We start from the raw sequence: 22,539 nt of genomic DNA on the forward strand, positions 1-22,539 counted from the left end.
CCTCTTAACAATTCAGTTCAATACATTTCAACCTAAATGAGGGTGTCGCTTAATTACAATGCAACAGAGCAGATACATGAGATATGAATTAAGAAATGAAAGGACATGGTTTTCTATTATAAAGCAATAGATGGTAAGCAGGTTGGTAAGAGATGGTAAGAGATTATAATAGTTAGAGTAAAAATCTAATTGAATTAATGATTAAATAATGATAAGTCAACTAGGAATATATTAAAAAATATAGCTAAAGTAAAAATAGCTAAGAAGTAACTCATTAAATAAAAAGGTAAAAGAATTTTGAAACACACTGCCTGTGTTTACCTGTGTGTGCAGCCCTGTGATGAGCGCAAGCTGGTGTGCCTCTTCTTTGTGCAGAGGGTAAATTTTACTTTCAGGACGGCCTTGAAGCCTCTGTGATCCTGCACTTGATTGCCTTACACCTGTAACACAGACATGTTGACATCTTAGAGCTCTCACAGCAAGTATCCACTACTGTTTTAAAATAATGTTCTAGAAACTGCCATATTTTTGGTAGTTGGAAAAATAAAAAAACGATTGTTGGCATTTTCTAACTATGTAAAGGTTTTAAAAAAATTACAAAATCCAGATTTGGAGGTTTATTCCAGTCAGTAATAAATGAATCATTAGAGTAGTGGGCAATAAAAATGCATAATGTTTGATGGATCAAATAAAAATAATATAACTGCAACCGAACAGTTGCAGGCTGATGTTTACATTTCCCACAGTTACCTGTGGTGGAGTCAGCTTGTCTGAGCTGGTTCTCCTGCAGGCTGGGCTGTTCTAGAAGCTCCTGGTTAGTGTACTGACGCTGCAGGCTGAAATGCGGCTGGTCTTCACCGTTTGTGTGGCCTTGTTGGTCTTCCTGTGCCTGCAGTTGCTGGAGCAGCAGTCTCTTGGTGGCGTCTTCACTACACAAACGAGCTTGGAACTCACACACTTTCTCCTGCAGTGCCTGCAAAGACACCAAGACACACAACTTAGATTATGTTCACCCAAGCCCACAGCCCATAATCTACCAAGCATCATACATTCTACTGGTCAAAACACTGGTTTTAAATGAGAAACAGAGAAGAGAAGCATACATCTACCTCTCTAGCAGCAGTTCTGGCTAACAAAAAGCCACACATGCTACCAAAAACGCATCCCATTCACTCACTCGCGCTCTAGCCAGCTTGTCTACTAGCAGAGAACAGCACTGTGGAAAATGGAGAACCTTCCTTTTTTACATTTGGCAGCACAGTACAAAAGACAAAAGGAGCTCACAGCTAAGCACAAAGGAGGAGAATGAGGGGGGAGGAGGGGGGAGATTACGTAGGCAGATGTCCAGGAACAGGACCAGGTGACCTTCTGTACAGGTGAAGTGGTGCCGAGAAGGCGCAGAAAGACAGAGAATGTGGAACATGAGATAAAGAGGACAAACAAATATATGAAGAGAGAAAGAGACCACATAAAGCACATCACATGACAACAAAAAAAGATTACAAATGATGAACAATGAGGACAAAAAGACTTTTTTGTTACAATTTTAAAAAAAGACATTGAACAGAACCGTTATGAAAAAGAAGAATGTGTTCATTTTTATCAGTGCCGCCACAATTACTTACTAATTAACAAATATAAATCACATGTGTGTACTCAATAATATTATTATGGACATAATGGACACATTTGTATGCCTTTTAAAAGGCTTCTTCAGGATATCTTTAAGTCTTTTTAAGGTGCCTTAGATTACTGCATTTATCTTAGCACGGCTGCATAATGACAGTTTGATATATACACAATGCCAAAAGTTTGGACACACCTGGCTGAATGTGTGCTGATCATCTTGAAAACATTTGATCCACATGCTAGGGTGACCATGTTAAAAAATAAATAAATAAATAAATAAATAATTCCACCGCAGTTAGGACGTCATAGCTGAGAGGTTTTAAGTAGGCCAAAGCTGTAGGACAGTGGAGGTGCATGTGTGAGGGTGGAAATGCCTCTTAACCCATGCAGCTACAGCATGTTAATGTACATTAATACATACACATTTACTAATTTAGTAAGCCTGATATCTAGCCTTAATATAATCAAATCATCTGCTTTCAGTTCATCATACAACTTAGGCCTACCTGAAACCCCATTGTCACAACATCCTAATTATGGACACTGGTGTGCCCCTCATCTCCCCCCAACAAAAATATGGTCACTCTAAGATGATTATCAGTAAGCAGTCAACCATGTGTGTCAAAACCTTTGACTGGTGCTGTGCAACGGTGAACCTCGAGAGGCTGTTCCTCCAGCAGAAGCCAAACCGAGCTGGAAAACGGGCCAGTTCCAAAACCTGTTACGCAACAGTCTTGACTCGTTACATGTACGACCCAGCCCACCAGCAAAATGCAGTCAAAGCTAGCGAAACTGTAAAACACACAATGTCCACTTCAAGGAAAATGAGGTTTTTAATACTTTTGAATAATACAGGGTACGGAGACAAGCAGCTCATCACCTCCAGACTCTGCCAGTTATAGGAATATGGGTTGCTATGCAAACCAGGCCTGGAGCCGGAATGACAATGTTCTGGTCACAGTGCTAAAAACGAAACCATTCCAAGGCTCTTTTGAATTGTAGGGGTAACCAGCCAATCAGAGCAGACCTAATTTTACTCACAATCTTCATTCGGAGGCAACATAACAGGGTGGTAAATAAAGGGTGGTGATGGATGCATTAGCAGTATGTGACAAGCCTAACAAAACTCAATAAAGGCATTTTATAGCACATTTTGACTTTGATTACTTGAGCAATCCAAGGAATTAAACAAATAATTTGATCATTTGATAACTGTAAACTACTTTTCAAAAACTTCAAAAAATTACTGCTTCCAATCTTTGGTTGGACATAATAATTCAGTTGTATAAAATGGCTGCAAGATCTCAGTCCTGCTTATCTTTAGAGGTTTTTAATTTATAATGATGATCCAGAATGGACAGAGTTGCACATGATTCATAAAGCTGAAAATATTGAAGCCTAAAATGTGAACTGATTTTATACCGTTTTATTTATGATATTAAATAAACTTAAAATATTGAGTTAATCGTCAAAGAAAATCAACATAATATTCTTACTTCTCATAACATTACATTTCCCCCCCTCTAGTATTCAATAAAAGTATTCAATAAATGTGATCTAAAAATACTCACACAGGTCAGCCCTCTAAACTAGCTGACGTTTTTGGTTCCAAGCTAACTGGACAGCCAAGAGTCCAGGGTTCCAATGATTAATCCGATTTGGATTACAGGTCACAGTATAGGCATTGTGCTGGGCTGTATAGCGCGGCGACGCGCCACGGACCAGGTGTGCTCTGTGGACAATCATGACTGTCCCAGGCTGAGGCTATTGTGTACATTCAGAGCATGAGAGTCAGTCAATTTCAAAAGGAGCAGGCCTCCCACTGAGGAAAGAATATAGCCCGCAAAACATGTGATCACCATCCAATCAGAGACCAGCACGAAACATGGAACACTGAGGGGACTGGAAACACTTGTCTGAGGAGACGCCACCCTTAAGGGCCCAGATTATGGACAAACCAACTTTCCCTGCTTGGTGTAGTAAATAACTACAATCATGTCTGTCTGTGTGTAGAAATTAATCTACAGAAATAGCCTGGTATGAATTAATATTCCATTTTTGAGGTCACATGTATGACTGCCCACTGCAAGTATATTGGTCTCAAAGGCACAGTAGCAAAAATACTCTGTTTAATTTTAAGGGATTAAAAATGGGTCAGAAAATGGAATTTGCGGACAAATGAGGCCTTGACTGCACATTTTGTGTAATGGGATAACATGACCAAGCGGTCATTGTTTCAGCTGTATTTGAGTCTTCGTAGCTTAAATAAGATGCTAATGCTGAGGGATGTGTGATCAGGTACACTTCTCAGCACTGGGCTCTGATGTAAGGGTCAGCAAGTGTCACTTTTTATACAGGTTACTCAGGAGGAGTGCAATGGTTAACCCAGCAAGCACAGACTGCAAGAAAGCAATTCCGCTCAGTTACTACACTGTAGACCCGGAAATAAAGCAGCAGATCACATATCTTGAGAAATATGGAAAAACTGACTGTATAAATAGTCTTACTAGTCTTTCCCGAGCACTTAAAATCACACCACAATAAAAAAATAAAAAATACCCCCCCCCCCCAAAAAAATAAAAAAAATTAAAAAAAATCTACATTTCACTCACTTCAGCATTTTAGCAAATACATCAACCTCGGGTTTTTGCCAGAGTAGAACACCCTGCACTGGTAGGAAGCAACATGCCAAATTTATGAAGTACACCAGAGTCCTTCCGGCCCATGTGGCTCAAAGTTCATACATTACAGTACTGGCCAGCCTCTTAAAGTAGGCCAAGAATGCAGGATTTGAGTTAATAAACATTGGAACAGCTACACTTCCCAGTATTAACGTTACATTGAAGAGAGCATTTAATAAACAAACTAACCAGTCATGACACAAAAGCCAGTACAACAAGTTAGACCTGAGACCTGAGGCTAAGCTGCAGCTTCTGTGTGTGTTGTGTTAATGGAACAGGATGTGCACCGTTTTCCCTATTACCCCAAATGCAGTGCATCAGCAAAGACATGTCCGGTGCCTGGAGTTTCTTCTTTGATGTTTAGAATATAAAAAAATATCACAAAAACATGAAATGAGTTATGACCCCCATGTGCTGCTTCTGTGTCTGTTGTGTGTGTCTGTGTCACAGTGTGCAGTCCTGTGAGTGGCCACCATTATTAAGGAGCCTAAGAAAGCCTGATTCAGGAGAGATGTTATCAGCACCTCGCCTTTGCTGACCTGAAAGAGCATTCTGTTCGGACCAACCCGGTACTCCACACTTCAACTCTGTTAGCATGCTAGTTTTGTTAAACATGGTCAAACCCCTCAGTCTTTGAGAAAACTGGGATATGAGCACCTTTTTGTTTTAGCATCCTCTTTAAAATATAATAATAATAATAATAATAAAAACTAAATAAATAAAACCCTAGTAGGTTATGGTAGTTTTTTTGTAGCCGATATATATATAGCACACAGATCAGCCATAGTGTTAAACCAGCTGCCTAAAATTGCAGATCCCTGATCTGACCATTTGAGACATGGATTCAACAAGACTTCTGAAGGCGTTCTCCGGTATCTGGCACCACAACATGAGCAGCAGAGTTCTGCAAGTTGTCAGTTGGGGCCTTAATGAGCATCAGTGAGCTTTCAGAGTTCATGACCCTGCTGCTGGTTCACAGATTGTCCTTCCTTGGAGCACCTTTAAGGGTTCTGACCACTGCCTCAGAGTAAGAGGAGACCTATACACACTGTTGTTATTCAGTGGTTATGCAGTGGTGGCTCAGTAGTTGAAACACTAGAACTACTCGTTGATCTCAAGGTTGTGGGTTCAATTTCAGGTCGGATAAGCTGGCAATTATGCAAGGCCATTAGCCCTCTCTGCTCCAGCAGTGCTGTAGCATGGCTGACCTGGCCACCTAACCCTGGTCAATGTCCATTAATAAAATGTGTAAAACAATAAAAGGGACATTTCAGACATTAAACAAGTCTTGGCTACATTTAAGTGACGGGAAAACAATTTAATTTTTGTTTTGTTGCAACGTTTGTTCCGTTTGTACAGGTAGGCCGTAGTAGGTAAAAATGGTGGTACCTGTATGAGCAGCTGCTGCTGGTCTGATAAAGGAGGATCTGAGATGTCTGAAGACAAACAGTGGCGCTGGAGAACTGTGTTAGGCAACGTCAAGAAAGAGCTCTCCTCCTCACCATCGCTCATCAGGAAATCCACTGAACTTGCTGCAGACACACACACACACACACACACACACACACACACACACACACACACACACACACATTAAAAGGAGGAGAGGTCCTCATAATTAAGACTAACATTTTCAATGTTGCCACAGGCAAAATTGACAAAATGCTAACTCATGCAAAATGCTTACTCATGTTTCAACACTTATCTACTATTTCTCAGCAGTATGTACATTACATAACACATACGAAAAAAAAAAAAAAAAAAAAAAGAGCACAAAAGACTGTATAAAATTGTTAGCTTTCCAGGAAAAGGAGAAAAAAAAACCCTTAACTTCCCATAGAAATCAATGTAAAAAAGACTGTGTTCCAATTTTGGAGTATTTCTATATGGAGTCCATTTATCATGAAATTTTGAGTAAGTGATGGCAGCTGCTGTTTTTAAACTGCGTAAAATCTAAAACCTGAAAGAAGGCAGTTATGTGGTCTTGATCCGCCAAGGAAAGGCAGAACAGCTTTACGACCAAGAACATTTGATTCACAAAACTGATATCTGGAGTTACAAAATCCTCATCCAGCACTCCTGCGACAGGCACGCTCCCAGGGTGTCCTCTAGCACGTCTCTCTCTCTCTCTCTCTCACTCCCTCATTCTTTCTCTCAACAATAACAAATTCAAGGTCCTGCAGGCTCCATGGAAACCAGCACAGCACGATAAGCTGGAAGATAACAGCTGTGTGTCTGTGGTGACACATTAACTTAAACAGGTACGTGTGCTTGGGAGAGATTTTACACTAGATTTCTCTAGAGTTCAACTCCATGGCAAAGTAGTGATTCTACATCACTGTGCTCATTAAAACATCCCCATAGCGCTCCTCATGAGAGTCTAGCATCATTTATAGTCATCATCCAACGGCTAGTTTGGCAAATCTAGAAAGTCTAGATTTGTGGTCTAACGGGATGTGAAAATTTACAGTAAAAAAAAAAAAAAAAAACACGAATTAATTAAATTAATTAATTAAATTCTTTTCAATAGAAAACCGGGATACACCCCGTAGTCACCACTAAGACAACAGAAACTATTAAACAACCAGAAAGCAATTTTTCCTCTGTATACACAGTGACCGTATCATACAAAAACACACCGCAGCTCAGAGGATGCGTGTTTTCCGATGACACAGGAGATAAAAGTGTGTGTGTCAGGCGATCTCAGACAGCTCTGAAAATGCACTATGCAAATCTGTCACCACCACCACATCACTGTCACCATCCAGCTGCACCAGCATTTTTCCCTTTGCTTCCCACTTTCCTGGCCTCTCTAGGGTTGTTAGATTATCACTTCATTGCAAAAAATGAACCGTGGAAACATTTTTATTATTTATTTTTGTTCAATAAATTTATTAGGAGAAAAAATGTCACACATTTGTAGTCAGTTTCTTCATTGGTCTGTTGTTAAGGTCATTAAGGTCCATTCATAATGTCTGTACAGCTTTATGTTCCAAAGTCATCACAATCCTTCAATCATAATTTTCCACTTTTCAGATGGCCTTTAAGGGCCTTTAAGGGTTTTCACACCTATGGTTGCTTTGCTCTGGTCTGAATCAGTTAACGCGTCCAAACGAACCAAACCAAGTGGAAAGTGATCCGAGGGCACTAAAACGCATCACCAGAGAGCACATTTCTCTCTCAAAGATCTCTCCGCTTATTGGTCAGAACTGTGTCCTGTGGACTAGTGCATATTTCTGTGTAATATAACACGAAGCAATGGCAGAGGTGGCATTTGTATGTAGCTGTATTAATCGTCTGGACAATATACCAGGTTAGCACCTGGCTATGGGAGCCATTTGTTCAAACTTGCAGAGTATACCTGGGTCGGACTGAGGTCAAATTACAAGATTACCATGAATGAAGCGCTCTGGAGATCATTTGGGACGACTTCTCAAGAGTGCGGGTGCTGTCTTAGCTTCTCAGAATTATGAAAATGAACATTCGGTAGAAGGTTTGAATGCTGTCCTCATCGCTGTTGAAACGACACTCATTTACACAATGATAAAAGGTGATCGTTCACTGGGTCTGCACCACCTGGGTGGACGAGTGGGATGCTCTGAAGCACATGAACCCCCTCTGAAGCACAGGTCACCACAGACCCCATTTACACATGATCACTTCATGTGACTAGCATCTGGATTGTATCCTGGTAAGATTTTAGCCACATGCATTTACACTTGTTAAGCAAATGCATCTCCAGTTCGACAGACTGCAATCCGGTTGCTGTGTGGTGTTGTGTCTGCTGTCGAATGAGTCTTGGAGAGAGTGTGTTCACACTACTAGAACGTGGCTTAAATGAGTCTCAGACCACCTCCTGAAGTGGTTTGAGTGATCGGATTTGTATTGGATTTAATTGCATTTTTATGTGGCTTGGCCTTACCCACACATAATCCCGATACTCAAGAAACATGATGTGACCAGGTGTAAACGGGGCCATAGTGACGTGTGATGTGATGTTAACTATGTGTGTCACCCTAAAGGGTAGTCGAGTGTTAGAGCTGTTCGAGCACGATGGTCTACTTATAGATGCTTATCTTAAGTGAAGAGCTTTTTTTAAAAAAACAGAAAAAATGCTGGATAAATATTAGAAAAAAGGATAAATTTAAGTAAAAAAAAGGATATTTATTTATTTGTCATATTTCACACATAAATATGATATGCTATAAAAAAAAAAATTATATATATATATATATATATATATATATATATAAATACTGCACACACACACGCCACTGTGCAAAAACCTAAGCATATTATCTAAAAGATTTATCTCGACAAGAACAGTGTTTGCTTTTAGAACTCCAGATCCCATTACAACAGATAGGGTAAACATGAATACAATAAGACCTACCAAGAATTGAGATCTTGTGAGCTAGTCTGAAAAACAAAGCTTGGTTCTCCTGGACATCCCCAGCCAGAGCATGGATGTGTTCAATTCCATCACCTGCTCAGCTAATTTAGCATCGTTAAGCACTGATCTACCAAACCAGGTGTTGGATGATAACTGAATAATCCCATGATTCCCATGAGGAGAGCTCTGGAGGCGGTTAAAAGAGCACAGTGATGTAAAATTCTGTATTTCTTTATGAAGATTATTAGTATTTATGCTAATATCAGTGTTTTACTGAGTGAAAACACACTTCCTGCCCAGATATGGAGCTTTTTTTTTTATTCGGAACCTTCTGCACAGTGCTGTATATTGACTAGATTGAAGAGCATTTTTTGCAGCATTACCACTGTCGTCCCATTCCTGTCGTCATTCCTGCCGCAGCCCTGCAGAAAAGGAATGCACTGACACACAAAAACCCCACTGTTCAACCAGCCCTGTTTAAAGCTCCTGTTCTGTAAGCAGCTTTACCCCTCAGTACCTGCAGCCAGTGAGCCTTACTCCCTCCATTCAGTCCAGGACCTGCTTCTCCTTTTCCCACATTCTGCTCCTCTCTTCCTCACTGCCCTCTCCTCGACTGAGACATGCAAACCACGCTGTCCCTCATGCTCATTCACTCACAGACACAAACAATCTCGCACACACTTGCTGCTGTCTTTAAAAATGTCACCACACTGGTTTAAGTGAACCCATGTGACTGTGCTCACCATCCAATGAGAGATCTTTGTTCCAGAGCTCCTGCAGGCAGGGGGTGTGGCTGAGGTCCCAGGTCTTCCGTGTGCCGAACATGACCGCCGGGCCAAGGAGACCACACCGTTGGACCGGCTATACACAAACGGAGAGAGAGAGAGAGAGAGAGAGAGAGAGGAAGATATTACAGTCAGTTGGAGTTTTACATTAACGGAGTGGCCACTTTATTAGAAATACAACAACATCACAGGGTGTACCAGCACCACACAGACAGACATGCACACCACAGCCATGTGGCTTCACTATCTGAACAACCTCTGGTCAATAGTGGCCACGCCCATTGATCTCAAAAGTGCACCCATATGGCAGGTGTACCTGCTAAAACGGCCAGTGAGTGCTGTTGCAAGACCAGTCCATGATCTAGCCCCTCTCTTCTCCATGTGCCTACAATTCCCACATCTCCCCCACTGCCATGGCGACTGCAGATTATTTACAAATTCCAGGACACTGACCACGACCACAGCTCTGACTAATCAGATTACTGAAGAGTGACCCTGGCTTTCACACGACAAGTCTAAAATCCAGACGGACAACACAAAAACAAAGACCCCACTCAAGGCTATGCTAGATGTCTCAGAGGAACAGAGGAACTGCTTGACCAAACACACAGAAGCGCAGTGCAGTTTACAGTGCAGAGGAAAAAAGTGGGATGGTTTCAGTCTTGGGGAAGGTCCAGTCTTAATCTGCTTAGCTCAACTCGCAGGAGGACAAATGTTACTTCAGGATCGATACCCTGCTGTGAACATCCATCCATACCAATGTGTGCTTCACAACAACCACTGAGCCCCATAAAACCAAAGCGTCCATAAAGTGCTCCATAACACAGCATCAGACAATCACTGGCAGTAAATGACTAGCAATAAAAGTTAACAGGTCAGGCCAAGGGCTGACCTCTCCACTACAAGAGCCTGAGAAAGCTAAAGCCGGTTACGTGCTGGACACTGCACTTCTTAAACCAGCTAGCCAACAAGTGCTTGCTGTTTAGGAGTACTCCAGTTATCCAGTTAATCTATCCACTGGTCTGATCCATGGATCTATTGACTGGTAATAAGATTTTTTGACTTAGGTCCATTACAGATGACCCGTAGATTCTCACCTGAAACGTCTATTTAATGTAACCCTAACCCTACCTGTTAAATCAACCCTAAATCTCAACCCAAGCCCCAAACTTAACCCTAAAAGGGTATGGTTAGGGTTGGGCTTGGAGTTGGGTATAGGGTTACATTCAGTAGACATTTGCATTCATCTTAGAGTTCAGTTGCATTTAAATTCGATTGAATGTTGACTGGGTGTCAACTAGCTGCTGAGGTCCGAGCAGGTAAAATCACCAAACTGTGTAGAAATCTAGACCTCCAGGACTGGAATTCCTGGAATTTCCTAATGGGAAACCATTTTTGTAATAGAGAAGTAAGAGTGTGAAGAACATTCTCCAGTTTTTTTATTTATTTATTTTTTTAAAAGAGTGTAAGCACTGCACTACACTCATGTTAGTACATGTTCACTACAGTGGTCAGTCCTGTGGCCCTTTCACCTTGGTCCTAAACCCCAGATCACACTCCAACCAGCAAAGCCATCTTGGGACAAGCTAAGCACTACCTCCACATTACCATACCGACTGCTGTACTGCAGCTATACTCAACAGGCTAATGCTTGACTCTCTAAGGGCAGGAACACTCAAACAAAAGACAAACCAACACACCAGGAGTCCTCTTTTCTTGCGGTCCATGGTGTGGACGCAGCTGCTGTGGCCTCGCTCCCGCTCCAGCCATCGCTTCTGGAAGAGTGACCCCATCCAGCCCAACATCTTTCCCCCTACTCTAAACTACCGAGCAGCTAATGTTAGCACTAACTCTTCACCCCAGCGTGTAGACTACCCATCCCGGCAGACGAGGGCGGGAGGGAAAACTGAAGGAAGAAAAAAAAAAAGAGAGCGTAGCTATTTGCTGACAGGTAAGAGTGCTGTGTTGCTTCCCCCCTCCCACTGAGATTACCCATAATCCTTTAAGCCTGATGGCAGATGGCCTCCTGCTCCCTCCCCAGCGTGCTCTGATGCAGTGACAAGACGTTCGAGGCCAAATCCAGAGGCGAACCCTCAATCGTACCAGCGGGCCCTGCAATTCGATAGTCATGTACTGTAAACCTAAACAGTGCCCCCTATTGATGCATACAGGCAGTGCTTCATCAATACAACAGCACAGGAAACTACTGAGTAACTAATAAGTGAAGAGCTTCAATGCAAGACCACTCATTTCAGACACATGTTCCTGGGAGTCTCAGAGAGCACACTCTCTTTGTCTTAACTGAGCATCCAATCTTCCACTCTCTGGGTAGATAGGATGGCCCTCCCTTCTCCCCCCTTTACTCAGCACGATGCTCGTGGAGAAGGACAGGCTGTTAGTGCTCTCCTCCAAGTGCACTGAGCTCCAGTAGTGTTGCATTAGAGACGGTTTGAAAACAAGGGGTTAAGCTTACCCTCCCGTGCCAATCATACGATAGTCATAGCTAGTGTAGGAATTGTGAATGCCTAAAATTACCTTATGTTTTTGGGGTTGTTTCTCACCAATTTTTAATGAAACTTTTTGCTGCTCTCTGATTCCAATGACATGGAATTAGCGATAAAAAAATAAAAATAAAAACATAAGCAGCTAGCTAGCATAATTGTGGAGAATATGGCAAAAAAAAACAACAAAAACAAACAAACAAACAACCCAGCTCACTTTAAAGTATTAAAAATACATTAAAGTAAGATTTAAATCGAGATCTGGGAAAATTAGGATATTGTGCTAATTCCAGTAACAATTTAAAAATCTAGGACATTTGTATACAGATAGTGTTATTCTTCATAATATAACCATCTAATATTTACAGGATTACACAAATCTATCATTTTATTTAAAATACACTGTATTTAAATTGAACTAATTCAGTCTTTATTTGTTTTATTCTCTCTCCTTCATATTTCTGTACATAAGCACTGTTTTAACCTGCTCCTGTGATATTACCATTTTTACGGTCTCAAAGCTACTGTAATATGTGACTTTCCCCTCTGGAATTATCCACCCATAAAAGATCATAAATTCCTTGTCTTGGTATCAGTTCGATATTGGGGACAGAGCTTGTGCAGGTCAAAATCAGAGATCTACAATTACAAAAAGAGATTTTTAATATTAGTGTTATATTAGTTGGCTGCCCAACGCTCTGTGTGTGTGTGTGTGTACTCACTGCCCTTAGCTCACTAGTGTGTGTGTGTGTGTGTGAGAGAGTGTGTGTTCACTACCACAGATGGGTTAAATGCGGAGGACCCATTTCGCTGTACAGTACACACTGTACAGTGACAAATTCGTGCACCTTTACCTTTACCTTAAATGACCAGGCCTAAAAGGGGTTTATAGGCCTCGGAAGATTGTATGGTGACACGGACCTTCATTACCGGTTAGCTACATCAACCACACAGCTATAGCGTAATACTAAGGAAGCGAACTTCAGCCACCAAACAGGTCTCAGCTGATTGGCTCCATCTGGAGTATAAGGAAAGGTGTGTAGATTAGTTTTACGAACCTTCGACCTCATGCTGATACAACCTCTAGGGAAATACAGCACTCGCTCTGCTTGTTTCCAAACAGATCACAAGGAATCACAGTGGACTCAAACAGACACTCTTAAAAAAAAAATGTGCTAAAGGTGCTGCAATGAGCTCCGTCATAGAAGAACCACTTTTGGTTCCATAAAGAACTAAGTTTGCAATGGAGAGGATTGTGAGAAGAAGCTTTAAACTGGTTAGGAAGAGAAGGTTCTTCAGACCTTTAAGAGTCAGAGTCAGGCTTAACCTCCATCTGTGGTCTTCAACACTGTCTTTACCTGCTGCGATTCTGACCGGTGGACACTAGAGGGCCACAGTGCTCCCATCACTACAACATGACTTAATGAGGTTAATCTCATCACACGTGTTTGATTCATTGAGTGTCCAGACATATTCATAATCTACCTGTGAGCACACTCTCACAAACTCTCTCTCTCTGGCCTGGATTGGTGTCTCTCGCGCTCTCTCGCTCTCTCTCTAGAGGATTAGGTTATTCAGGTTACTCAAAGTCCATCAGGGTCTCAGTTTCAGTGCAGGGTTTGGTGGTCCCTTGGGAAGCTGAGGACAACAGGCGGCACTGTGTGCCGCTACCCAGCATATTTACTGACCAAACGAGATGCCATACATGTAATATTTATCAGTTACATCACATGCATGTTCCTGGTGTAGTATTTTTCTGTTCGAGAGCCTCTAGATGTTCTATATTTCCATCAAAAGTAAAACAGAAATGCCTCGGATGTCTCAGGGTCTTTGTTTCTGTCTGCAAAAGAAGCAAAACTGCCATCTGTTTAAGACGGATAAAAAGAAGCTACAGTAAAGAAGGATAACCGTACGTCTCGGTGGGCCTAAAAACACCCTTTACCTTTTTAAAAGGCATCATTTTTTTATTTGGAGCGATCAAACCAGACAACGTCTAATATTTGCCTCAGTTAGAAGATAACAGCCTTTTCCTTCACCACCTCCCCCTCCAATATCACACAAAGATATTTTCTGCCTTCTAACATCTGCAGCACGTTCACATACACACACACACACACTCACACTCACACTCACACACAGTGTGAATCTCATTAGCCCACTTATATTATCTCCCTCTCTCTCCAGCGTCTAATCTGCAGCTTTGCTCTGCACACCCAGTGAAGAGTTATGCAGCTAGAAAAGCATCAGCTCTGCTAGACCTTGAAATGTTATGAGCATATTTTAACATTACTATAAAACGGTGTCATGGCAGGGATGTGCATGCATGTGTTTTTGCAGCAATGTGTATGTGTGCTTAACGCACATGCATTTTGAGCAAAGAAAGTAATTGCTTAATTAAGTAAGCCAGGCTTTTGTAAATGAGCAGAGAGCTATAGCTGACTAAGCATTCATTACACCTGCTAACTGCATCCATTATGCACCAGTCTCCACCCCCCACCCCAATATATATTTATTATGAAGCATGAGGGTGATCGGGCTGTAAATACCTGTGTGGGGTGTGAAGAGATTCATAGATTAAAAAGAGGTGGTAGAGTGCAGTGAATGTCTCCTGTGTGGAAAATGGGTCATAACGCAGACGTTAATGATTGGAAAAAATGAGTGATTGCATTAGGGCTGCAGTGTGAGGGAAGTTGCCGAACTTGCAGGTGTGTCAAAGCATACGGTCGTATGGGTCTACCAGCAGTGGCAAAAATCCAAGCCTGCAGAAGCTTCTCGTCAGAATTGCGGCTGAAACTGACAGACAGGGACCGTCGGCGGGTTTCAAGGCTTGGCTTGGGTTTTAGGCAAGAATTGCTCCTAAAAGCCAACGCAGGTCTGCAACAAAGTGCATACCATGAACATATGGAGCAGAGTGGCACGCAAGAAGCCTTTGCTCACGTCTGCCTAGGAGTAATGACAACTGACAGTGGGATACTTGACACTGCCGGGAGACCTGTATGACCGTACACCTGAACCTGAAGTTACTGTCACCTTAAAACACGCAGGGTGACTCATTTTCTGTCCGGGGAGCTTTTAAATAAGATGGGTGCGTCAAGAGGCCACAGCAGCCAAAGGACCATGTAAAGTTACAGAGTGGTGTTGCAGTGTGCATAAAAGTTGTTCTGCTGACTCAATAACTGCAGGGTTCCAGACCTGCTGTTAGAGCTGCAGAGGTGGGGGACGGGACGGGACGGGACTCCATATTAATGCCTATGGATTACACACAAATGTCAAAATCAAAAAATCCAGAGCAAGAACTGAAATGTGTGCATTTTTAACACCACACCATGCCACAGCCTCCTGACTCCGTCAAAGAGGCTACCATTATCACACTTGAGCATTCTGCACAACCAGTTTCAAGGTCATGACAAAACTCAAACCTCCTGCACACCACTAAGATATATACCGGTATAAGAGCAGACACCTGGAAGCTGAGGATACTGTGTTCAGATCAAAAATGTGTAATTTTATAGATGGAATTACAGATGGATACGGATGGATCTGGGTATTGGGTAAGTTTAAGGCGGGTGATCCGAGCCTTGTAACACATTTACCCTGAAACTCTTGACTTGACACTGTGATGTGATGTTCCTTTCAGATGCTCTTAAACTGTACCGTAAAACAATAGGCAGAATGGCCGTACTGCTGCTACTATAGAACTTTGGTGGAGGTGCATGTGGCCACTCCTCAGAAACTCAAGCACATGCTTCTCTTAATTCAGATGCTGCTTCTGTTTCTCTCAGCTTGTCAACAAATGCCCATGAGGGGGGCAGCCAAAGAAAAAAAGAAAAAGAAAAAAAAGCTGTGGTGCTGTTACAAGTGGTGCTGAAGGGATTTACACTTCCCAACTGCAGGGGGAGCCCAAGAGCATATACGTCTGCATTCATGTAAAGCCAGACACCTCTTTTTGAACTGCTGCCATTACTGGGTGACCAGTTCCGCCACACCATATAACAGATGTCTGTGTCGGCCAACATTGCTTTGAGAGTGATTAGGGGAGTGCGCCACCTACCTACCCGGAGACAGCATGGCCAATTGTGCTCTCTCAGACTCCAGCCACTGATGAAAAAGTGGCATAGCTTGAGATTTGAACTCACGACCCCCAGTCCATAGTGGTAGTGAATTGGACTGCTAAGCCTATTTGTAGAATCATCTCTGAAGGAAATAGCCACCCTGTTTCATTTTATGAATGACTTTGGCACAGATTATATAGTGTGGGACAGGCCTCCTTTTTCCCTGTTCTTGTGCTCTACTGGATAAAACCTATATATACACACACACACACACACATGTAGCTACAACAACCATTTGTATGTATATGATAACATGCTGGAGTCCTTATTGTAGAAAAGATAATGATAAATACGAGTTCATATCATAGATCATATTCCCCCATCGCGGTCTATCACTGGTGCGTGCCATAAAGGATCCTGTGGTCAAGCAGGCTGTCGCTGTCTGCAGCACACTGTACGTCTGCAGTCACTGCCTTTGTCCTTGCACGCTCACGCATACACAAACACATACGTACAGTATAAGGGCAAGAGCAACTCCTAAATGAACATGAAAGGGAGGTGCACACAGTGTTAATTTGAGCGCATGCTGTGCTCTTGCTTATAAAAAGTCTGCCCATCCTCCATTTACACAGCTGTAAAGTCAGTCTCTAGCTCGGGTTCCCTCATCCTCTGGCTCCAGTGTGGTGTTAAAGCCTCGGCTCTTCCCCCAGACCAAACATCTGTCTCTGTCTGCATTGGCTACTGTAATGCTAACACGCCACTGCTTGAGGCATGGAGAGTCACACATACACAGACACACACACAGACACAAGCACTCCTGTTACGATGTCCAGCACTTCAGGACAGTCTGTTTTGTGCTAAAGGTTAAAGCACACAAGGTAAGACGTGCACCAATAGCTGTACACTTCCATTAATGCAACCAGATCGGGCTAGGATGGGGCTTTTGTCTTTGAGCTCATGAATCCATGCAGCTGCTAAATGAAGCAATGGACAAAGAAATGACATTTCATACATACATATTTAATATATAAATATTTATGTATAAAACATACACTCACTCTCCTCTCTTACCTCATTCGCTGCAGCCTCCCGATCCTACTCATCCCACCATTGCCATGGAGCTTGTCTATATGGAGTACAAGCACACACACAGTCGCATACACTCACTCACACACACACACACACACCCCCACACCCACCAAACGCTGTGCCGCACTGCCACCAGCTCCACCAGCTGCCCCCACTTCTTCCCCTTTCATACAGTACCTCTCTCTCTCTCCCCCTCACACACACACACTCACACACAGTCACTCACATCCATGCGGATATATACGCTATGCTCTCGTTCGCTGTTTCTTAGTAACAGTGGAACCGGAGCTAGCATCCCAGCCCCCTCTCCTCCTCCTCCTTTTGCTCCAATTTCATCCCCCCACCACCATATTCTCTCTCTACCCTCCTTTGCTCTCTCTCTCTCGCCCTCACTTTCCCTCAGACGAATAAATATTTAATCCACAAATGAAACGTGGTGCTCTTTGCTCCTCCCACAGAGCTGTGTGTGTGTAGAGTCATATGGCACCCGACTGCTGTCCACCCACCGGCTGAAATATTGAAGTGTAACAGTACACGTATGAACGCATGTGGGCATGCGCGGCTGTCGTAAGCCTGTCAATGTGACCGAGGAACCTGCAGGTGTATAGAACAGACGTACTTCACTGCAGCATTTCAGTGCAGTAAAGACACAAAATCACACCTAACGCAGAGTTATGTAGCAATTCCACCTTAAATCAGCAGCTACGGAATCACGTTAATGTTGCACTTTTAGGTGGTGCCGACACAGAATCCAAGGAAGGCAATGGACACTCTTGACTGGCTTTTCAATATGTGCCGCAAGTGAGCATAAACAGAGGGACGCACGTCCGTTCCACCATAATCCAGCCTTAACCCTACATAACCAGTCCCACTTGGGTAAAATCCTGTGATCTTACTCTTCTTCCTAGAGCTGCACGATATATCGTTTTAGCATTGTTATTGCAATGTGCACATGGGTTTGGTCATGTGCAGCAAGTCTAAGTGCTATATAGAGCCATTTTCGATAGGATCTATTAAATAATTATAATCTAAACTCTATAGAACCCTTCTATTTTAAGGATTATAAATATTATAATTATAGTAAAACAGTTGAACACCTGCTAAATGAACCAATTATAGAAGTCACTGTTCTAGAAGATTTTGCCAAGGCACATCAGCTTTATGTTCACAGATGGAAAAATGAAGCGTATCATGAAAAGAACACTGTCCCTACTGTGAAATATGGAGGAGGCTCTGTTATGTTCTGGGGCTGCTTTGCTGCATCTGGCACAGGGTGTCTCGAATCTGTGCAGGGTACAATGAAATCTCAAGACTATCAAGGGATTCTAGAGAGAAATGTGCTACCCAGTCTCAGAAAGCTTGGTCTCAGTTGCAGGTCATGGGTCTTGCAACAGGATAATGACCCAAAACACACAGCTGAAAACACCCAAGAATGGCTAAGAGGAAAACATTGGACTATTCTGAAGTGGCCTTCTATGAGCCCTGACCTAAATCCTATTGAGCATCTTTGGAAGGAGCTGAAACATGCCGTCTGAAAAAGGCACCCTTCAAACGGGAGAAAACTGGAGCAGTTTGCTCATGAGGAGTGGGCCAAAATACCTGCTGAGAGGTTCAGAAGTCTCATTGACAGTTACAGGAATTGGTTGATTGCAGTGATTGCCTCAAAAGGTTGTGCAACAAAATATCAAGTTAAGGTAAATTTCTTTCCAGGTCGGTTTCATGAGTTTATTTTTTAAATAATTCTGTTGAAACATAGTTGAAAAGCAATGTCTGATTCCACACTACAGGCTGTGTGTGTGTCTGTTCACTGTGTATTCAATAGAGACCTGATACACTGACACCATTCCTCTCCAGAGACTCTGGCTTGCTCACTCTGTCGGTCTCACCTCCCACTGAGACACTGCTCAGTAACTGGGTTACAAACAGAAACATGATCAAAGAGCAAAACACACACCCACACACACACCCACACACCCCAATTTAGACTGATTCAAGGTCAGATTAAAAATAAAAAAACAATTACTTTTGGAACTCTACTAACTAGAATTAAATAAAATCGTTCTATACATTTCAGAATGTAACCTGAAAAGACAGTCTTTATGTAAAATCATTAACTCTCACATCAAACAAACAAGACTCTCAAACTTCCTGCTGTCTGCAATGACAATGACCTCTGAGTTCTGACATCTCAGAATTATTTAACCACCTGAATAATGTCCCTCATAAGAGCACACATTTGCAAATCAAGTGGCAAATTAAGGGCTTTTATAATTGCATCAGGTGTCCTTGAGATAAAAAGCATCAAATATCTGAACTGGCTACAGGTTTGCTGACTGATGTTTGGCCAAGTATAGAGAGTCTAAATTAAGGACTAAAGGTCAAAGGAACACTGACCAAACCACCTGGACATGGCGCAAAGAGGAAGCAAACCTCAAGCTGGCACCAGATTTCTGAGGACACAGGTGGTCAAAAACCTTTGAGTGAATGCAAAAGACCTAAAGCAAGATTTAGTGGCAGCAGGCACTGTGCAAACTGAAACCTCAGTAAGATTAATACTCAAAAAAAGCACAAGACAAGACCCCTCCAATCTGCTCAAAACCGTAGAAATAAGCCTCAGAAGTTTTGGCCTTCTGTTTGGTGAAGCAATGTTCAGCAATCAGCAGTATTTCTGGAGGGGAGAGAATACGCTGAGAAGAACAGCCGCCTATAATTAAGCATGGTGGTGGCTCAGTGACGCTCTGGGGCTGCTTTGCTTCCTCTAGCACTGGAAACCTGCAACGTGTGAAGGGCAAGATGGATTCAATCAAGTCTCAGGAAATTCTAGAAGAAAACATCAGGCCTTCTGTGAGGAAGCTGATGCTTGAGCATCATTGGCCTTATGACAAGACAATGATCCCAAGCATACCTCAAAGTCCACCAAGGCCTGGTTTCAGAAGCCCTGGAAGATTCTGGAGTGGCAGTCGCAGTCGCCTGACTTGAATCCAATAGAAAAATCTTTGGTGGGACTCCTCAGGAACACTACCAGAAGCATCTAGTGTCTGGCTGTGCATCACGTTTGCATTTACGTGTGCGTTATGTAAATGGGTACCAATACTAGTACCAATACTCTTGTCATGAAGGGGTTGAGTAATTCTGAGTCACTGAAAGTGGCTTTTGTGTTGAATATAGAGAAAACACTTCCTATATCAGATGTGTTCAGCTATTTAAATTGGCCTTGTTTGATTGGTTTATAACAAACAGCTAATCATTTGTACATTTAGCTAATAAACTGAATTTGCAGAATCGTGTGTGTTTATACACACTGCCCTAAACCCAATTAAACAGACCTAATTATCCTCTACCTAAAGTAACCTGGGATGATCAGTGTTCAAGTCCTGACAATATCTATGACATGCTCAAAAAGCACATTATTATTATATCTATCATCATATTACCCAACTCTGCACTCATCTAAAAGCAGCGGTTTTGGTTGAGGATCTGCCGCCTCATTAGCAGGTGAAAAGGTAAAAGGAGGGCAACTGGTTTGAGGAGAGTGCCCCGAGAGGACACAGACTCTCAGGTGTGTGGAGTCTTACGGATTGGGTCAGCAGCCAGAGAGAGGGGCTGAATTAAAGTGGGATTAGAAAGGATAGGGCAGAGTGTGCTGCCTGTAGCGATTAGATAAACTGTGCGCTGCTTACGTAACAACTGATCCACTCATTCAGCACCGAAACACTTTACTACACACACACACAAACACACACACACACACACACACACACACACACACACACACACACACACACACACACACTTAACAGATCAGAGAGGGTGAGACCGAAAGAAAGAGACAGACAGAGAGGGAGAATTGCAGAGATTAGTTATGCAGTGATATTATCCCTGCGAACACCAGTTCCCACCCCTACATACACACACACACACCTCTGACATTAGTCACTCTTATTCTACTTTAGCAGCTCCAACTCAACAGCTGATTACTGCCGAGCTGCTGACGCATGAACACTCCTTCCACTGGACTGTGAAGGACCACTCACACACCCAGACTGAGCCTTGAATAAGAACCTCACCCTCAGAGATTCAGCTAAAATCAATAACACAGCAGTTATCTGCAAAACAGTAGGGTTATCAGTGTCGGTGATTAAGAGGACGAAACTAAAATATTAAATCTAATAAGAACACTAATGTGCTTTACATCAGAGCCAAAAGAGAACAATACTCCAATTATGAATCAGCTGAATCAGTAAGGGCGGAAAATGGCCTGCTTTACCAAACGATAGACTTTGTTGGAAAACAAACAATGTTCATTTGAAGTTGCGATTGGTCAACATGCTCACAACACAGTGCCCAAACACCAACACACTATGAATGGTTTGATTTACTGTGATTGATCAGATTCATTAGAATTTGCTTATTGTAACCTTCTGCAATCTTAGCATTTCAGTATGTCAAGAACAAGAAACGATACTATAAAATAATGATTGACTCCAACACAGGCCAAGGTTAAGATTTTCAATGCATCAGAAGAAGAACAGCCTTAATACAGCGTAAAGTTCCTTATTACCGCAAAGCAAACCTGTCCAAGACTTACCCCAACCTAGAAGAAAAATGTGACAGAAGCCCTGGACTTGTTTTAAGCTGAGGGGCTTCTTGTTCAATATATATAAAACTGTACAGAAGGCATTTGATTTTGATGTACAACCCAGTGCTGAAATTGACTTTTAAGTTGTCACCTCAGTGAACAAAAACCCATACTTTTGCCTTTCTGTTGGCTTGCAGAAGAACACTGCTTAAATGAAGCTGGCCTAATCCACCAATGACATTTATACGGCTCAGATTAACCTGATTTTTAAAATAGAAAAGATAAAATGCAATAAGAGGAGCAACAAACCTTCTAAAATAATCTGGAGTCCCCTAATAACATACCTTGAAAATAAGAAGACTCCTTCTACAAAATGTAATTAAATGTTTGTGTATCACAACTAATTAAGATTATAGCCAGTGGAGAAACCTACTCAACCTGATTATCGTATATTTAAATGTACGCAATTTTATTATTATTATTATTATTATTATTATTATTATTATATTATTTTATTACATTATTAATCAAAATTATTTAATGCAACTAAAATGACTTTTGTTAAAAAAAAAAAAAAAAAAAAAAAAAAAAAAAAAACATGAAAATTCATTTCTCATGGGAAAGTTAAGAACACTTTATATCTGATGCTCCTTAATATAATTTACAAAATAATGTACATTCTTTTAGGTGACAAATTGACTCATTCCGAGCCCACAAACTGGACCCATACAGGCTCACCAATATGTATTTTTAGTCATTACTGCTGCTGCTGGTTTGGTAAAGCTTTACTAAATTATTCTTAAAATGCATCCTTACAAACTGCAAAAAAA

General features: G+C 42.0%; 1 protein-coding gene across 7 annotated transcripts in view; it reads right to left on the minus strand.

The window, feature by feature from the left end:
• The window catches only part of kifc3 (kinesin family member C3), a 57,887-nt gene that overhangs the window by 19,773 nt on the left and 15,575 nt on the right, over window positions 1–22,539 (minus strand). For 4 of the 7 annotated variants that reach the window (XM_072694521.1, XM_072694519.1, XM_072694516.1 and 1 more), the window contains 4 exons: window positions 9,447–9,564; window positions 5,700–5,842; window positions 751–973; window positions 322–440 (listed from right to left, as the gene is read on the minus strand). In XM_072694521.1, coding sequence (XP_072550622.1) covers window positions 322–440; window positions 751–973; window positions 5,700–5,842; window positions 9,447–9,528 — 567 coding nt within the window. In that variant the 5' untranslated portion in view covers window positions 9,529–9,564. Of the gene's footprint in view, window positions 1–321; window positions 441–750; window positions 974–5,699; window positions 5,843–9,220; window positions 9,366–9,446; window positions 9,565–11,188; window positions 11,309–17,112; window positions 17,440–22,539 lie in introns of those variants that run through there. The other 3 variants (XM_072694520.1, XM_072694517.1, XM_072694522.1) reach the window with 3 other exon arrangements.

Source organism: Salminus brasiliensis, chromosome 13 (assembly GCF_030463535.1).
Source record: "Salminus brasiliensis chromosome 13, fSalBra1.hap2, whole genome shotgun sequence".
Lineage (NCBI taxonomy): Eukaryota > Metazoa > Chordata > Actinopteri > Characiformes > Bryconidae > Salminus > Salminus brasiliensis.